Genomic DNA, 15783 nt, shown 5'->3' with positions numbered 1-15783 from the left:
GTGTTGATTGTTGCTCCTAAGTATTGTTGTATTTGACACGGTTGTAGATGTGATTTTTGGTAGTTTATTGAGAACCCTAGCTTGTGAAGGGTTTCTATGACGTATTTTGTGTGTTGAAGACACTGTTGCTGAGTGCTGGTTTTTATTAACCAATCGTCTAGGTAAGGGAATACGTGTATGTGCTGTCTCCTGATATGTGCAGCTACTACCGCAAGGCATTTCGTGAATACTCTTGGTGCTGTTGTTATCCCGAAGGGTAACACTTTGAATTGGTAATGTACGCCTTGGATTACAAACCTTGAGTATTTCCTGTGGGAAGGATGTATGGGTATGTGGAAGTAAGCATCCTTTAGATCTAATGTTGACATGTAGTTCTGTTGTTTGAGCAAGGGAATCACGTCTTGAAGTGTCACCATGTGAAAGTGATCTGATTTGATGTACAGATTTAGGGGGTTATTCTAACTTTGGAGGAGTGTTAATCCGTCCCAAAAGTGACGGTAAAGTGACGGATATACCACCAGCCGTATTACGAGTTCCATAGGATATAATGGACTCGTAATACGGCTGGTGGTAAATCCGTCACTTTTCCGTCACTTTTGGGACAGATTAACACCTCCTCCAAAGTTAGAATAACCCCCTTAGTGTTCTGAGGTCTAAGATGGTTCTCAGTGTTTTGTCCTTTTTTGGAATTAGGAAATACAGGGAGTAAACACCTGTTCTTTTCTGATGGTTGGGTACTAGTTCTAATGCTTCTTTTTGTAACAACGCTTGGACTTCTAGTTGTAACAGATCTAAGTGTTGTTTGGACATGTTGTGTGCTTTTGGAGGCACATTTGGTGGTAATTGTAGGAATTCTATGCAAAAACCATGTTGGATAATGGCTAGGACCCACAAGTCCGTAGTTATGCGTTTCCAATTTTGGTAATAATCTGTGAGTCTCCCCCCCACTGGTGTTATGTGTTGAGGATTTGTGACGTTGGAGTCACTGTTTAGTTTGTGGGGTTTTTGGGCTTTGGAATTTCCCTCTTGTTTTAGGGAACTGTCCACTCCTATATTGTCCCCGAAAGCCTCCTCTTTGGTATTGGCCCTGGTATGTGGGTCTGGCCTGTGAGGTAGAAGGCTCTGTGCTTTGGGCCCGAAACCCCCCTCTAAAGTGTGGTTTCCTAAAGGTGCCTCTGCTGTGTGGGGAGTAGAGCGCGCCCATGGCTTTGGCCGTGTCAGTGTCTTTCTTTAGCATGTCTATAGCTGTATCTACCTCCGGCCCAAACAATTGTTGTCCATTAAAAGGCATATTCAGCACAGCCTGCTGGATCTCTGGCTTAAATCCGGAGGTGCGTAGCCATACGTGTCTCTGAATGGTGACCCCTGTGTTTACTGTTCTGGCGGCTGTGTCTGCTGAGTCCATAGCCGATCTTATTTGGTTGTTGGAGATACTTAGGCCCTCCTCCACTCTTCACTCTTTGGGAAGGTGTTCATTGAAATGTTGCATTTCGTCCCAATGTGCCCTGTCGTATCTTGCCAATAAAGCCTGCGAATTGGCAATTCGCCATTGATTGGCTGCCTGTGATGCCACCCTTTTCCTCGCAGCATCGAATTTTCGACTTTCTTTGTCGGTGGTGGTGCATCCCCAGAAGTCTGTGAGCTTGCCCTTTTCCGGGCTGCTCCTACTACCACTGAGTCAGGAGTTAGCTGTCGCGTAATGTACACAGGGTCCGTAGGGGGAGGCTTGTACTTCTTCTCCACCCTAGGTGTGATGGCTCTGCCTTTGACTGGGTCTTGAAACACCTGTTTAGCGTGTTTTAACATGCCTGGTAACATTGGCAAACTTTGGTATTGGCTATGTGTTGATAACAGGGTATTAAATAAGAAGTCATCCTCTATAGGTTCTGAATGCGGTGCTACATTATGAAAGGTAGCTGCCCTGGAAACCACCTGCATGTAAGCAGTACTGTCTTCTGGTGGTGATGGTCTTGCCAGGTAGCAGTCCGTACTATTATCAGATACTGGTGCATCGTACAGATCCCATGCATCTGGGTCATCTTGGCTCATCCCTGTGTGCGTTAGTAACTGCCTCATTGGGGGTGTTGCAATTGGGGACAGTTGTGGTGAGTGCGGTGGCGATGGCTGTGGTGAAAATTGTGGTGGTGTTTTTTCTTTAGCCACCTTAGCTTTTGGCTGCGTTTCCGTTTCATGGAAAGTGAGTTTCCGCTTGATTTTAATTGGGGGAAGAGTTCTTATTTTCCCCGTGTCCTTCTGTATATGGAGCCTCCTCTGTGTATGGTCTGGCTCTCCCATCCCTAGTTCTTGTCCAAACTTGTGGCCTTGTAGTTGTGAGGAAAGGCCTTGTTCGTCCGTATAGGAGCTTTGTTTCGGCTCCGAGGATGGATGTTTTGGCACCGAAACCTTCTCAGCAGTCTTTTTCAGCTCCGAAGAAACCTTTTTAGCTTTCGGGGTGCCGATCTCTCGGTGCCGAGTTTGGTCGGAGCCGGTATCTCGGTGCCGAGTATACTCTGTGCCGGTATCTCGACTGGAGTCGGATGTCTTCGGCTGCTGTGTGCCCTTTTTCGGTGCCGATGCTTGGTCACCATGCTTACGGGTAAAGCCATGGCCTGTTGACGGTGGCGTCCTCTGGGCTTTCATAATTTGAGTGAGTTTTGGCCGGGGCTGGTTTACTCACGGTTTGTTGCCTCACCGGCTGCTCACTCTCGGGCTCGTCCGAGTCCCAATCAGGAATGGAGAATGTCTCCTCTTCTTTGACGTCGGGGTGTCCAGCCGGCGTCCACGCCATTTGAAGCCTTCGAGCTCTCCGGTCCCGTAGCGTCTTCTTCAACCGAAATGCCCGACAAGCCTCGCAGGTATCCTCTTTGTGTTCGGGGGACAAACACAAATTACAGCACAAATGCTGGTCTGTATAAGGATACTTAGCGTGGCATTTGGGGTAGAAGCGGAATGGGGTCCATTCCATGAGCCTTGAAGACGCACGCTGTCGGGCCGACCAGGCCCTGCCGGGGAGTGGAAGCCCCGAAGGGCTGCTGGAGCTCTTCTTTTCTTTGGTGTTGATGTGCTATTACTAACCCGATACCGAGCGCAAACAATACCGTCAAATTTTCCGATTGTTAACTAACTTTTCCGAACCGAAACACGGAGCGAAGAGGAACACGTCCGAATCCGATGGCGGAAAGAAAACAATCTAAGATGGAGTCGACGCCCATGCGCAATGGAGCCGAAAGGGGAGGAGTCCCTTGGTCTCGTGACTCGAAAAGACTTCTTCGAAGAAAAACAACTTGTAACACTCCGAGCCCAACACTAGATGGCAGGATAATGCACAGCATGTGTATCTGCAGCTACACATGCCATCGAATATATATGTAGATAGATATAGATATATATATAAATTCTAAACAACTAATAAACCATTAAAAAAAAAAAAAACTTACCTTCAAATTCGTTGTTCAGGCAATCGTTATTCAGGGAAAATCCCCAGCACTGCAACTTTCAAAGTGTCTAGGTTACATGGATCAATTCTAGAGTAGAAATTGTGACATGCATAGGTTCTACATTAAAAGCATAATGAATGAACTAGAAAAGCATAATGCAAGAACAACAATACCCAAATAACAGGTGTATAATCATAAAATAATTCCAATGCCACTGTATGTTTGCCCTTCATTACTACTGGAATAAGATCCTAATTATAGAACAAAAATATTGAAGGGAAAATGTTTAAAGTAAGCACTCCAAAGCACCACCTCTGCTGTGCTGGAAGTGATGCAGTTCAAAAGAGGGCAGTGAAGTTTTAAATAGATACTCTGGGACTGAGATGTTCATGTAGCTTGATTAACGAACAAACAACAGCAAACTTTAGTAGAAATGTTTTTTAAGGACTTGGTAACCACTTAAATATGGTGACTAACCATTCATGTTCACCACATTACCTTTCTGGTGCGTGGACGTGAACGATGATCGACCTCATTGACAACGAAAATCCTTCTGGTGCAAAAACCAAAATGATTTTCTTTTTAAAAAGAAGAAATTCGGAATGTGAGGGAAGAGCTTTCCTTGTGTCTTGAATTTGCTTTTTGTCACTGAGACATGCAGCATTGACATTGGGTTTTGCCGGCACCTTAAAGCAACCTCAAAAGTATTTCTGCCCTGGCAGGAAGACAAAAGGCCACTAAACCCTATGGAAAATGAATAAAATAAAAAAAAGGGGTGGTGGCTGCCCAGACATTGAGCCATTCAGAAAGCCCTTCTAGTTGTCAAGGATATGTTTTTTAAATTACTACTGGGAACCAGCCTGTCATGACATGAGGTCCACACCTATACCTTAGAGCCTTAAGTTATTCAGCACCCCCCTGGGGTTCACAGCATTCCGGTTCTCGTGGCAAGCAAGAGGAAGGAAAATGTTACTTGCCCAGTAAGCATCTGTTGGTGGCATGAAGTGCTGTAGAGTCACATGCTCTACATACTATTGCCATCTAGTGTTGGGTCCAGAGTGTGCAAGCTGCTTTTCTTTGAAGAGGGATTGAGGGACTCCTCCTCTCGGTGATTGTGTGTATGGGCATCAACTCCTTTTTAGATTGTTTTCCCCCAGGCGGGTGTGAAAGGAGTGTAGGAAAAGTACTGAGAAAAATAGATGTCCATGCAAATGTAACTACATATGTACAAATTTACACATATATAATGCAACTGCAATGGCCACAGGCGTCCGAGGAGGAGGGAGGGCTCATGTGAATCTACAGCGCTACATGCCACGAACACATGCTTACTAGGTAAGTAACATTTTCCAGTTGATGGCATGTGTGGTTGTAGATACACATGCTTTGCATAGACTGTAATGCAGTCCCTTCATAAAAGCGGTGGCAAGCCTGTGGGAGTTGCAGTTGACTGAAAAAGTGTTCGTAGCACAGCCTGACCTAGACTGGCTTGCTGGGATCCTAGAATAGCCACACAGTAGTATTTTGTGAATGTGTGTGGTCTAGACCATGTAGCTGCCTTACAAATGTCAGCCATAGGGATATTAACAAGAAAGGACATAGTGGTACCTTTTCTACAAGTAGAATGTGCACTAGAGGTAACCAGCAATGGTCTCTTTGCTTTTTAGCAAAGTATACATTTAACTGTCCATCTTGCTATGCCCGTTTTGGATATTAGTCTACCTTTGTGAGGTAGTAAAAAAGCTACAAAGGGTTGTTTAGTTTTCCTAAACTCTTTAGTTCTGTCAATGTAAAACATAAGTGATCTTTTAACATCTAGGATGTGAACAGCTCTTTCTGCAACAGATGTGGGTTTCTGAAAGAAGACTGGTAGCTCAATGGAATGGTTTATATGGAATTGTGAAACCACTTTAGGAAGGAACTTCGGGGTTGTGCGAAGGACTACCTTGTCTCTATGAATCTGGAAGAAAGGTTCTTTCAAGGTTAGTGCCTAGAGCTCAGCGACACGCCTGTGTGATGTGATGGCAACTAAGAAAGCTACCTTCCAAAAAAAGGTATTGAAGAGGACATGAATGAACTTGCCCAAGTGGAGGGCCCATAAGCCTTGTGCACCCAATGTTGAGGTTCCAGGAAGGTGCCGGGGGTACCCTAGGTGGAAAGACCCTTTTAAGGCCATGAAAGCCTTGATGGCTGGGATTCTGAACAAAGAAATTGGTTGCATTAGCTGCAAGATGTAGGTGAATGGAAGTGTAAGCTAGATTTGTTTTCTGTAAGTGGAGCAAATAACAAATGATCTCTTGAACAGCAGATTAAATGGGTTCAATATGTTTGGTTTGGCAGTACCAAACAAAACATTTCCATTTGGCTGCATAACAGACTCTAGTTGTTGGAATACAGGCCTCCCTGAGAATGTCCACAAATTCAACAGGCAATCCTAAGTAATCAAACTGTATGACCCCAGAAGCCATATCGTAAGGTTGAGTGACTTGGGGTCTGAATGCCTGATTTGTCCTTGATTTTGAGTGAGAAGGTCCGGCCTGTTGGGAAGCGTCTCGTGGGTGCTACTGATAGGTCTAGAAATGTGGGGAACCACGGCTGACGTGCCCAAGTTTGAGCTACAGGGATCATAATGAGAGACATTCGCTTGAGCCTGAGAATCAGAAATGGAATGAGAGGGAGAGGTGGAGAAGCGTAAGCAAATATCCCTGACCAGTTCATCCATACAGTGTTGCCCTTGGATAGAGGGTGTAAGTACCTGGAGGCGAAGCTTGGGCATTTTGTGTTTTCTGCTGTGGCAAAAAGGTCTCTCTGAGGAGTTCCCCACTTTGCAAAGTATGGTTGAAGGACTTGTGGGTGGAGTTCTCATTCATGGACTTGTTGCTGCATCCTGCTGAGCAGGTCTGCAAAGTCTTTGTCCATCCCTGGGAGATACTCTGCTACCAGGTGGATGTGGTGGTGGAGACCCTACTTCCATATTGTCTGACAGAGTTGTGACAATTAGGACCAACCACGCCACCCTCCTGTTTCTGCAGATAACATATGGCTGTCGTGTTTCCTGTGCAGACTACAACAACCTTGTGAGATAGGTGATGAAGAAATGCTTTCAAGCCTAGAAACACTGCCTGAAGCTCGAGGTAACTGATGTGTAGGGATTGGTGACTGAGATCCCAGAGGCCCTATAGTGTGAGGTCCTGAAGGTGAGTACCCCAACCTGTCAGAGATGTATTTGTGGTCAGAATGACCTGAGGCACAGGGTGCAGAGATGGCTGCCCTTTCAACAGGCTGGTGATGTTCCACCATTGCAGAGAACGATTATTATGGCGGTCTAACGTCGCTAAATCTTCCAGGTGACCCTGAGACCACTGATGAGACAGACACTGCTGTAGGGGACACATGTGTAGTCTGGCATGGGGAACGATGCCAATGCAAGATGCCACCATCCCAAACAGTTGCATAGTGTTCCTGACTGTGTACGTATGATTCTTCTGAATTTGAGGGAGAAGAGACTGAAAACTCTGAAACCGAGACGGATTGGGGTATGCTAACCCTGACTCTGCATTGAGAATGGCTCCTAGATATAGCTGTACCTGAAGAGGTTGAAGGTGTGACTTGGAGACATTCAGAATGAAACCCAGTGTGTGAAGGAGATCCACTGTCAACGGGATGTGTTATGGGTACTGTTTTAAGCTACTGGCTTTGTTTAGCCAGTCCTCTAGATAAACGAACACATGGATGTTCTGCCTTCTGAGGTGCGGCAACCACTGCTAAACACTTTGTGAATGACTCTGGCAGTGGTAGTGACCCTGAAAGACAGGACCTTGAATTGGTAATGTTTGCCTGCAATAACAAATCTTCAGTATTTTTGGTGTGCAGGGTGGATGAGAATATGAAAATAGGTGTTCTTTAGATCTAGAGCTGTCCTAAAGTCGCCTGCTGTAGAAGTGAAATAACATCTTGAATAGTAACCATGTGAAAGTGTTCTGACAAGATCTATTAGTTTAGCGGTCTGAGGTCGAGAACAGGCAGAGAGAACCATCCTTTTTGGGAATTAGGAAGTATAGGGAGCATACTCCTGAACCTTGGTGGTGTAACGGAACAGGCTTTATGGCCCCTTTGAGAAGAAGAGATTGGACCTCTTGTTTGAGAAGGGTGAGGTGTACCTGAGATACCCTGTCGGGGACCGAGGGGGAATATTGGGAGAAGTGGTGATGAGCTTCAGACAATAACCATGTTGGATAATGTAGACGACCCAATGGACCGTGGTGATACTGACTTACTGTGAAAGAAAGTTGTGCAACCTCCTCAGACACGTGTGGAATAAGCACAGGAAGATGGAGGTAGTCACGCTCTGCAGTGCAGGAAGAGCCATTTGAGGTGTTGCTCTTACCTCGTCACTTATTATTGTTGCCTCTAACGGAACCTTTAAAGGAACCCCTAGAGCAGGAGGCTTGAGGCTGTCTAGAGTGTGATGTAGATGCCTCAGAGCATGTGGTTTTAAAGAAGCCTCTAAAACTGGGGTGACGAAAAGTGCCCCTCTCTGTAGGAGATTGGAGGGCACCCAATCTGCTGTTACTGTGTCCATGTCTTTTTTTAACTTCTAAAGGGTAGTGTCCACTTGAGGCCCAAAAAGGTGCCCCTTGTCAAAGGGCATGTTAAGGATCACTTGCTGATCCTCTGGTTTGAAACTGGAGCAGTTGAGCAGAGTGTGTCTACAGAAGAGGACACTGGTATTCATGCCATGTGCAGCCCTGGCATCCAGGGCACAACAAATTGAGTTGTTCAAAGTTGTTTGCCCCCGGTAACTAGTTGGTGCTCTCTTTTCCGGTGCACATCTGAAAGGAACTGGAGGAGGAGCTCCTCCATTTCCTCCTATTGAGACTGGTCATATCTGGCCAACAATACTTGTGAGTTGGCAATACGCCAAAGATTGGCTGCTTGCGCAGCAATTCTTTTACTTGCAGCATCAATTTTCTTACTCTCCTTCTCGGGATGAAGGGAGTCACCAATGGCCTGACTGTTGCCACGTTTCAGTGCTCTGTTGGCATAGCACAAAATCATATATATATTGATCAAATACATATTGGGTCAGAGGGAGCTGGTTCATATTTCTTGTCAAATCTGAAGGTGAAAACCCTAGAGCAGAAAGGTTCCTTAAAAATGTCGTCAGTGTGACGAAACAGGCCAGGGAGCACTGGGAGGAACTGAATATCGCTGTGTGTACAGGTAAGTGTATCAAAGAGGACTTCCTGCTCAACAGGGTACTTATGTAATTCTACATTACGGAATGCAGCTGCTTGTGCCACTACTTGTTCGTAGGAAGTAGTGTCCTCTGGTGGTGAGGGGCGTGCGGGGTAGAGGTCTGGGTCTTTAGAGGGGATGGGGTCAGGATCATAAGTGTCCCAGGCATCTAGGTCACGTTGTGGCCCACCCAAATCTCCCCCAATAAATAAAGGGGATTCCTGAGGAGTGTAATCTTCTTGTGTAGGTGAGGCGAGAGAATGAGAAAGGGAGGGAGGAGGAGGGGAAGAAGGGGGTGTAGAATTTGGAGGCGGCGCCGATGAGCGTCCATGGTCTCCAATATAGGCTCCACGGGAGAAGGGGTAGCAGAAGACTGACTGGAGTCTTTGTGGTCTTATGATTTTGGCTCTGTGTGTTTCTTCACCGGAGATTTCAGTCGGTGCGATTTTGTCAGCACCAAAGTGGAGGTTGTAGCCTCAGAGCCGAGGCTCGGATCGAGATGGAGATGACCTCTCGGTTCGATGTGAAGGAGGTAGAAGCCAAAGGTGATGGTTTGGTCTTGGCTGATATTTCCAGTGGCGAGCCGGAAGGCGGACAGTAAAAGCAGTATTCGGTTCTGACCATTGCCTGGTGGTAGTGGCGGACCAGTGACCTCTAGAATGGGCCTCCTAAGAGTCTTGGGGTGGGCAGGAGGGGTTAGGGTACTCACAGGTTGTGCAGAGATGATTAAGTGACTCTCAAGTCCGACTGAATGTCGGAGTAGGAGAAGTCCTGGATGGAAAGAGCCTCCTCTTCCTGAGCAGATTCCTCCTGTGCGTGTTCCTCCCCAATGATGTCCGGGGTGTTGTCTGGAGTCTTGTGTGCCATTTCCATTCAACATGCCCTTCGGGTTCGAAGTGTCTGCTTCATTTGGAATAATCTGCAGGCGTCACAGGTAGCCTCTTGATGAAAGGAGAGAGGCTATACACCAGATGTTGATTGGTGTGGGGATATTTAGTATGGCACCAAGGGCAGAAATGGACTGGAGTCCGTTCCATTCGGTTGACATATTCGTCGGTGCCGCATGGTAAGGTAAGCATGAGTTGGGTGAGGGCACGAGGTAGCTGGCCAGACTGACGATTTGAATCGACGGCTAAGGTGGAAAAGCACGAGTGCAAGCAATACCGTCAAAAGAGCATAAGATGGAGGAAAGATTTTGAACCAGAGCGAATCGAAAGACGGAGCGCCGACACACAAGCCCAAACCCAATGGTTGAGAGAAAACATTCGAACAAAGGAGTTGTTGCCCATTTGCACTATCACAGAGAAAAGGAGTCACTTTATCCCGTTACTCAGATCAGTTCTTCGAAGAGAAACAACTTGCACCACTCCGGACCCAACACTAGATGATAGAAGTATGCAGAGCATGTGTATCTACAGCCACACATGCCATCAAACATTATGTTTCTTTTGGGTACGTTTTTGACATGTTTTGTCTCGCTTGCCATGGTGAATGGCTGCACTATTTGAGCCTTATGCACCCGGGGCAATTCAGACACAGAGGCCCAGTTGAATCCAGAGTGTTGTGACATACATGGATCCCTCTATATTTGTTTATCCAGTAGGCCCTGCAAATGTCAAACTTTGGCTATAATTATGCATTTTCCTCATATTTCAGTGAGGGAAAGTTCTGGAGTCAGTGGGAATCCACCACATTCCTGCCACTAAGCATTCCAAGTGTTCTGATTGGGTAGTGAATAACAGCAAATGTGAACACCAGGGGTCCCATACCACCCCTAGGCCTGATCCCACTGTCCCTATTGCACTACTGATGGTTAATGCCCTCTTTAGATCACAATGATGGGTGGGGGATCCTGTTGTTTTGGACCCTGTTCCCTAGTTGGGCTGTTCCTTCATGTGCTGCCAGGCTTTGGTTTGATGATGTGTGACATTCCCAGTGATTCAATATGATATAGTTGTTAGCAGCACATGATACACCATAACAACTTCTTAGCGCTGTAACAAGATGCAAACAGTGGTCCTTCTCTCGGCGCCCCATTCTAACAAAATAGTAAAGTTTTGTGAGTCTGCCTAAAGGTGATGTGTGCAGACATGGCCATTCGTTGTATCTACACCTTTTGGTCAGTTGTCAACATCTTATTGATATGTATATATATTTTGTTATTGGTGATATCACTGTGTGTTGTTCAATCTTGAACTCTGAAGTTACACAGGTGGTTAAATGTTTCAGGATACTTGTTCTTTGTGGACTTTCATTTATGAAGTAGTCTTCATACATTTTAGCTTTTACACATTGTTGCCCTGTTAGATTTTCTCTGTTCAAAAGTATGGATGGTCTGTGACTGTGGTGTTACATCATGCAAATTGTTGTGAATCTTGTATCAAACTATACATATCTTGACCAAGCTATTTCAGTAGTGACTACCCCATTTGTCATATCTGCAACACTGATTGCTCTGCTGCATTCTTCGCCAATGCAGACTTCAGTGGACTTTCTGCTGCCTTTAAATTGCTCACATATTGAGTGACTTGTGTATTCCGGGTTTGGCTGTCGGCATGATGGGCACATGAGTTTAATTATTTACTGTTTCTTCTGTGACCAGCACAGACATTTCCATTATTCTGCCCTCTTCTTTACATTACAGACCTTGCTGTTCTGTGTATGTTGTATGTCAGGCTATGCTTTCCCACTGATCTTGGACTGTCGGTTTCTACTTTTGACACTCCTTCAGAATGGAAGCTCTTGGTATTATCTTGTTTTTACCTAATAGGTTAGTATGGAACAAAATATTTCAATGTTGGGGAAGGACGGTTCCATGGTCATTGATTTTTCTTGGGTTTTCTTGGGTTCCTATACAGCATTGTTGGTTGATCCTTTGATTATTCTTCAGTTAAAAGACCTAGGAAACATTTATTGGCACTCTATAGTAAGAACTCTGTGATAAGCATTACACTTTGTATGGTTTCTGCTCAAAACCCCCTCTGTCCCCTTAAGTTTCAGGTATGAGTCTTGGCCATGGTCTGCTGCTGGATGGTTACCTACAGAACTGGTGATATTCTGTTGCTGTTCGGTGCCTGGTTATGCACTGGTTTTCATGTAACACTCTTATTCTACCCTCCTCATTTTTCACTGATATGGGTAGTTTTGCATTCCCTGGGCACCTTTCTGTGGCCTGCCTAGCACTGTACCATTTGCAGTAGTCCTTGTTTACACATAGCCATAAACTACCTTCACTTCACTCACTGTTGTACAGACCTGAATGATTTTGCTCCTCTTCTGTCTTTTGGCCACCAGTGCTTGCTGGCACCACGTCTGGGTGTACCTTCTTTTGGCTTGATCTCTCTTCGTCCTCAGCCTAGGCCTTCATTTCTCACTGTCTGAGGGAGTTTGCCTTTTTTGGTGGTTGAGTCTTCCCTTCTGGGAAGCTGCCTATTCTATGCTCAGTGCACCTCCTCGTTTGGGACCAAATAACATTTCCTTTCTTCTCATGTCATGTGCTGTTTTATAAATCTGATTTGCAGATATCCAAAGTGCCTCAATAGATAACAAATATAAATATCACATTTTCAAAATCCATGTCACGGTGTGCTGCATTTATCAGAGAAGGGCACACATTAAAGGGATTCCCTAAATTACTCTGATAGAATGCATAGACCATCTCCCAATAAGTAGAAGGAATTTGCGTTTTTTTTTTGTTTTGTTTTTTTACATTTTTGCAGGTTTACAGAGCGCAAACTTGGCCCAGGGCATTGGACGCTTACATGAGCACCAGATTACATTATAAAAAGTCAGATTTTTGGTAAGGCACGAGGAGATTGGGTCACTTGACCAGATCCACAGCATTTTGAGCCACGGCAGGAGTTGGCAGCTCTGGCTCATAGGCCACAACTCCTCTCCTCACTTTTGTCAGTTATGCTTGTTTTAAGGTTACTTTTAGTTTACTAACAAAAGGAAAAGGAAAAATAATCTGAGATGGGACCATTTCGAAAATATAAAAATTACATTTAATTGTTTTCTCAGTTTTGGGTAGGAGACAGACACAATTTAATAGATGTATTTGATAAAGAGTGAGTCATCTAGGTGAATGTTCATTGGATGTTATGAGTGAGTGAGCATCTCTAGAAGTGTGGGTGTTTTTGTGGGTATGAATTAATTATAAGATACATTTAGACAACACTGCAACTCATGGTGATGAGTGGATTATACAAAGGAGGAAATACATATTTAACATCTTGATGGAGATGTCACTGGAATCATAATGATAGGTCTGCAAAGAACAAGGTACTGGTGATTGATTCTCATATAAACTTATGACAACCATCCCTTTCGTCTGCCCAATTTGTTTGTCTGACTACTGCTTCCTAGGTCTACAACAGTGGTCTTTTTTGTCCAGATGCCATCCTGGAGCCTCATGTCACAGTACGGATGAAGTCAGAATATTTCCACTTGTAGTTTTCTGCTACTTTTCCCCTCATTTTGCATATCCTTAAAGTACCAATTTAAAGGAAAACTTTGTATTGTTAACCCATAATGTTTCCAACTGATACACATAGGTATGTCACAGTATCTCATTCTAATTTTCCGACTACTGAGGCAAGACAATGCACTCGTGGGGAGTACTGTGGAGCCAGGCACTGAATCACTCCACTTGCTTCTCGTAGCGTTACACACTTAATGGAAAACACTCTGTACTGCCTACTACCGAGAATGTCACAAGAGGGGGCACACCTTTCTCTAGGAAAAAAATTGGTGCAGTGTGTTCCTTCTAGATCTTTGAATAGTTTAAGCTGTACAGAACTCGCTATTTTTTTCTCTTTGGGTAGTTCACAAGTAAGTAATTTTCAGAAACAAACTGCAAAGTTGTCTCTTTTCAAAAGAGATGTCATTAATTGTATTCTGAGGGTCCTCTCCTCCTGATTTAGGGCCCAATTTAGTGCTTGGTGGAACAAAATACTTTGTCACAAACGTGACGGATATACCGTCTACCATATTACGATCCCATTATCTCCTATTGGGATCGTAATATGGAAGACAGAATATCCGTCACGTTTGTGATGGATTATTCCCTCCGCTAAGATCTAAATCAGGCCATTACTCTTATACAGACTTGCATTTTAAGTCACAACCCTTATGTTATATGACAATGAGGCTTTCAAAGCTTCTGTGCGATTTATATATGGAAATAACATTGTAAACATAATTGCCTAAGTACAAGAGGTTACTCGCAGAGGTGAAAGATTGCTTCCTTGTGACAAGGAAAGAGGATTACAAGCCAAATGACAAAGGGTTTATATCATAGTTCAAGTCTTTAACAACACACTGCAAATCTGCAAGCCCATATCAAGCATTACGTTTTGGTACTGTGGGTCTCTGGTCATCAACTAGCCTGCAGTCCATAAACATTATTTCTAGCTGTCCATACCTCAGTAATGTTGTGCTCCTGCAGAGATGACAGCTGATAGGGGTCCACGTACAATCCAGAGGGAACCTTCTCCTGAAACATAACTTTGCAGTTGTCCACGTGCTCAGATAATCCAATGAATTTCACTCGAGAAACTAGATCTCTAAAAGAAAATAGCAGCAGTGAGTGGAAGGGTATTTCACTTAATATTAATGTGTGTGAGTCAACAACACTCTTCTGTCAGGGAGATGACCCTCAAAATCCTATCAAGGGACAAGAGCATCTATTTGGTCAAAACATGCAAGTAACAGTTACTGGTAAGGAAAGAGGTGGGAAAAGTACTAGCGTTTGCTTAGCAAAGCACATGTTGCCTGTGTCCACCAAGTGAATCAGCACTCAATTTCCAATAAAAAACTTTATTCGCTGCGTTTCTGTAGCATAAAAGTGCAAAAACCATGAAATTTTAAAATAACAGAAGAATTAATTATATCATAGCCAATTAAATAGGTCATAACACACTCATCGCAGATACCACACATTAAAATGGCCAGGCACAAAGCTCCCCCCACATAGGAAACTTATGACCTGACATAATCATATAGTATTAAATAAAACACATTCATTACAACTCCAAACAATAAAACCAATAAAAGTTCAATTGGCATACATCCTTTGTATCCAAGGGTCAAAGCTACAAACTTTCCCTCAGCTTTAGACAATGCCAAATAAAGACAGCCATCATTTGCCACAATGCAGGGGCATCCAATGTCTTTAAAAAGGAAAAGGCCAGTCTACATTCCCGGAAGTTGTAGCTATTTAGAAGGGGGGCAATATTTTCAGGTGGACTAGATTCCGCTGAATACGGTTTTTCTTTTGGCCAAGATCCATTCTTTGGAAGTTGGGTTGATCACAAGATCCCAGATTTTAACATTTCAAGCAGCTCTCAGAGCTAATCATGTTTGAAACTTGTGCTGGCTGCAGAAGTGGGGGCGAGTGGAGCTAGCTTATAATAAAGGGGTTGTGAGGTGGGTGGTTAATCTGTCACCGACGTTTACCAGGCTCTGTGAGAAGTGGAGTCAAGGTGTTATGATTTGTTTGACGATTTTATCAGCAGGGAGGCAAAAGCCGATCAAAAAAAAAACAAGATTAAGGGATCAGGTATCCATTTATTTTTCTAACTTCGGATCAGTTAGGAGTAACTTGTACACAAACGTTACCGTTAGGTAATTTTTTTGATAATCCAGAAACTAATGTCTCTGCTGCTTTGTCCCATAAACATTTGGCCTCAATTAGCTATGGCCTCACTGACAGGATGGTGAATGAAGAAAGAGTAAGTACAAACTTCAAAGACTATCTGTACATGCTTTCCAGCAAATGGGCCACAGTGCAGCATACAGCTGGGATATACCAAGCGAGTTCTAAATCACTCCTTCCTGTGTCAGTGATTGGGATTATCAATCTTGTAAAAACTGGGGATTATCTGGAGTACACCTCAAGTACTGTCAGCACTTATGATGGAGGCGATCTATCAAATCCTTGAGAGAAAATAAAGCAGAAGTGTTGTGGGTTGAATTATCACAATTCTTGAAGGGCATCAACAGAATTGTGTTTTGCCCATTGCATCTGGTCCCTCATTTAGCTATTGGTGGCCTTCTTCAATATTTGAAAATACCTTTAACGTGGGTGTCATACTCATTGTTAAGACAG

General features: G+C 44.2%; 1 protein-coding gene across 4 annotated transcripts in view; it reads right to left on the bottom strand.

The window, feature by feature from the left end:
• Positions 1-15783, bottom strand: part of PIGX (phosphatidylinositol glycan anchor biosynthesis class X) — a 223039-nt gene that overhangs the window by 77031 nt on the left and 130225 nt on the right. For all 4 annotated transcript variants that reach the window (XM_069213605.1, XM_069213603.1, XM_069213601.1 and 1 more), the window contains one exon: positions 14098-14239. In XM_069213605.1, coding sequence (XP_069069706.1) covers positions 14098-14239 — 142 coding nt within the window. The remainder of the gene's footprint in view (positions 1-14097; positions 14240-15783) is intronic.

The sequence above is a fragment of the Pleurodeles waltl genome, chromosome 11, assembly GCF_031143425.1.
Source record: "Pleurodeles waltl isolate 20211129_DDA chromosome 11, aPleWal1.hap1.20221129, whole genome shotgun sequence".
In the NCBI taxonomy this organism is placed as follows: domain Eukaryota; kingdom Metazoa; phylum Chordata; class Amphibia; order Caudata; family Salamandridae; genus Pleurodeles; species Pleurodeles waltl.
Note: the sequence above shows the minus strand (reverse complement) of the source record. Positions and strands in the feature narration are given on the sequence as shown.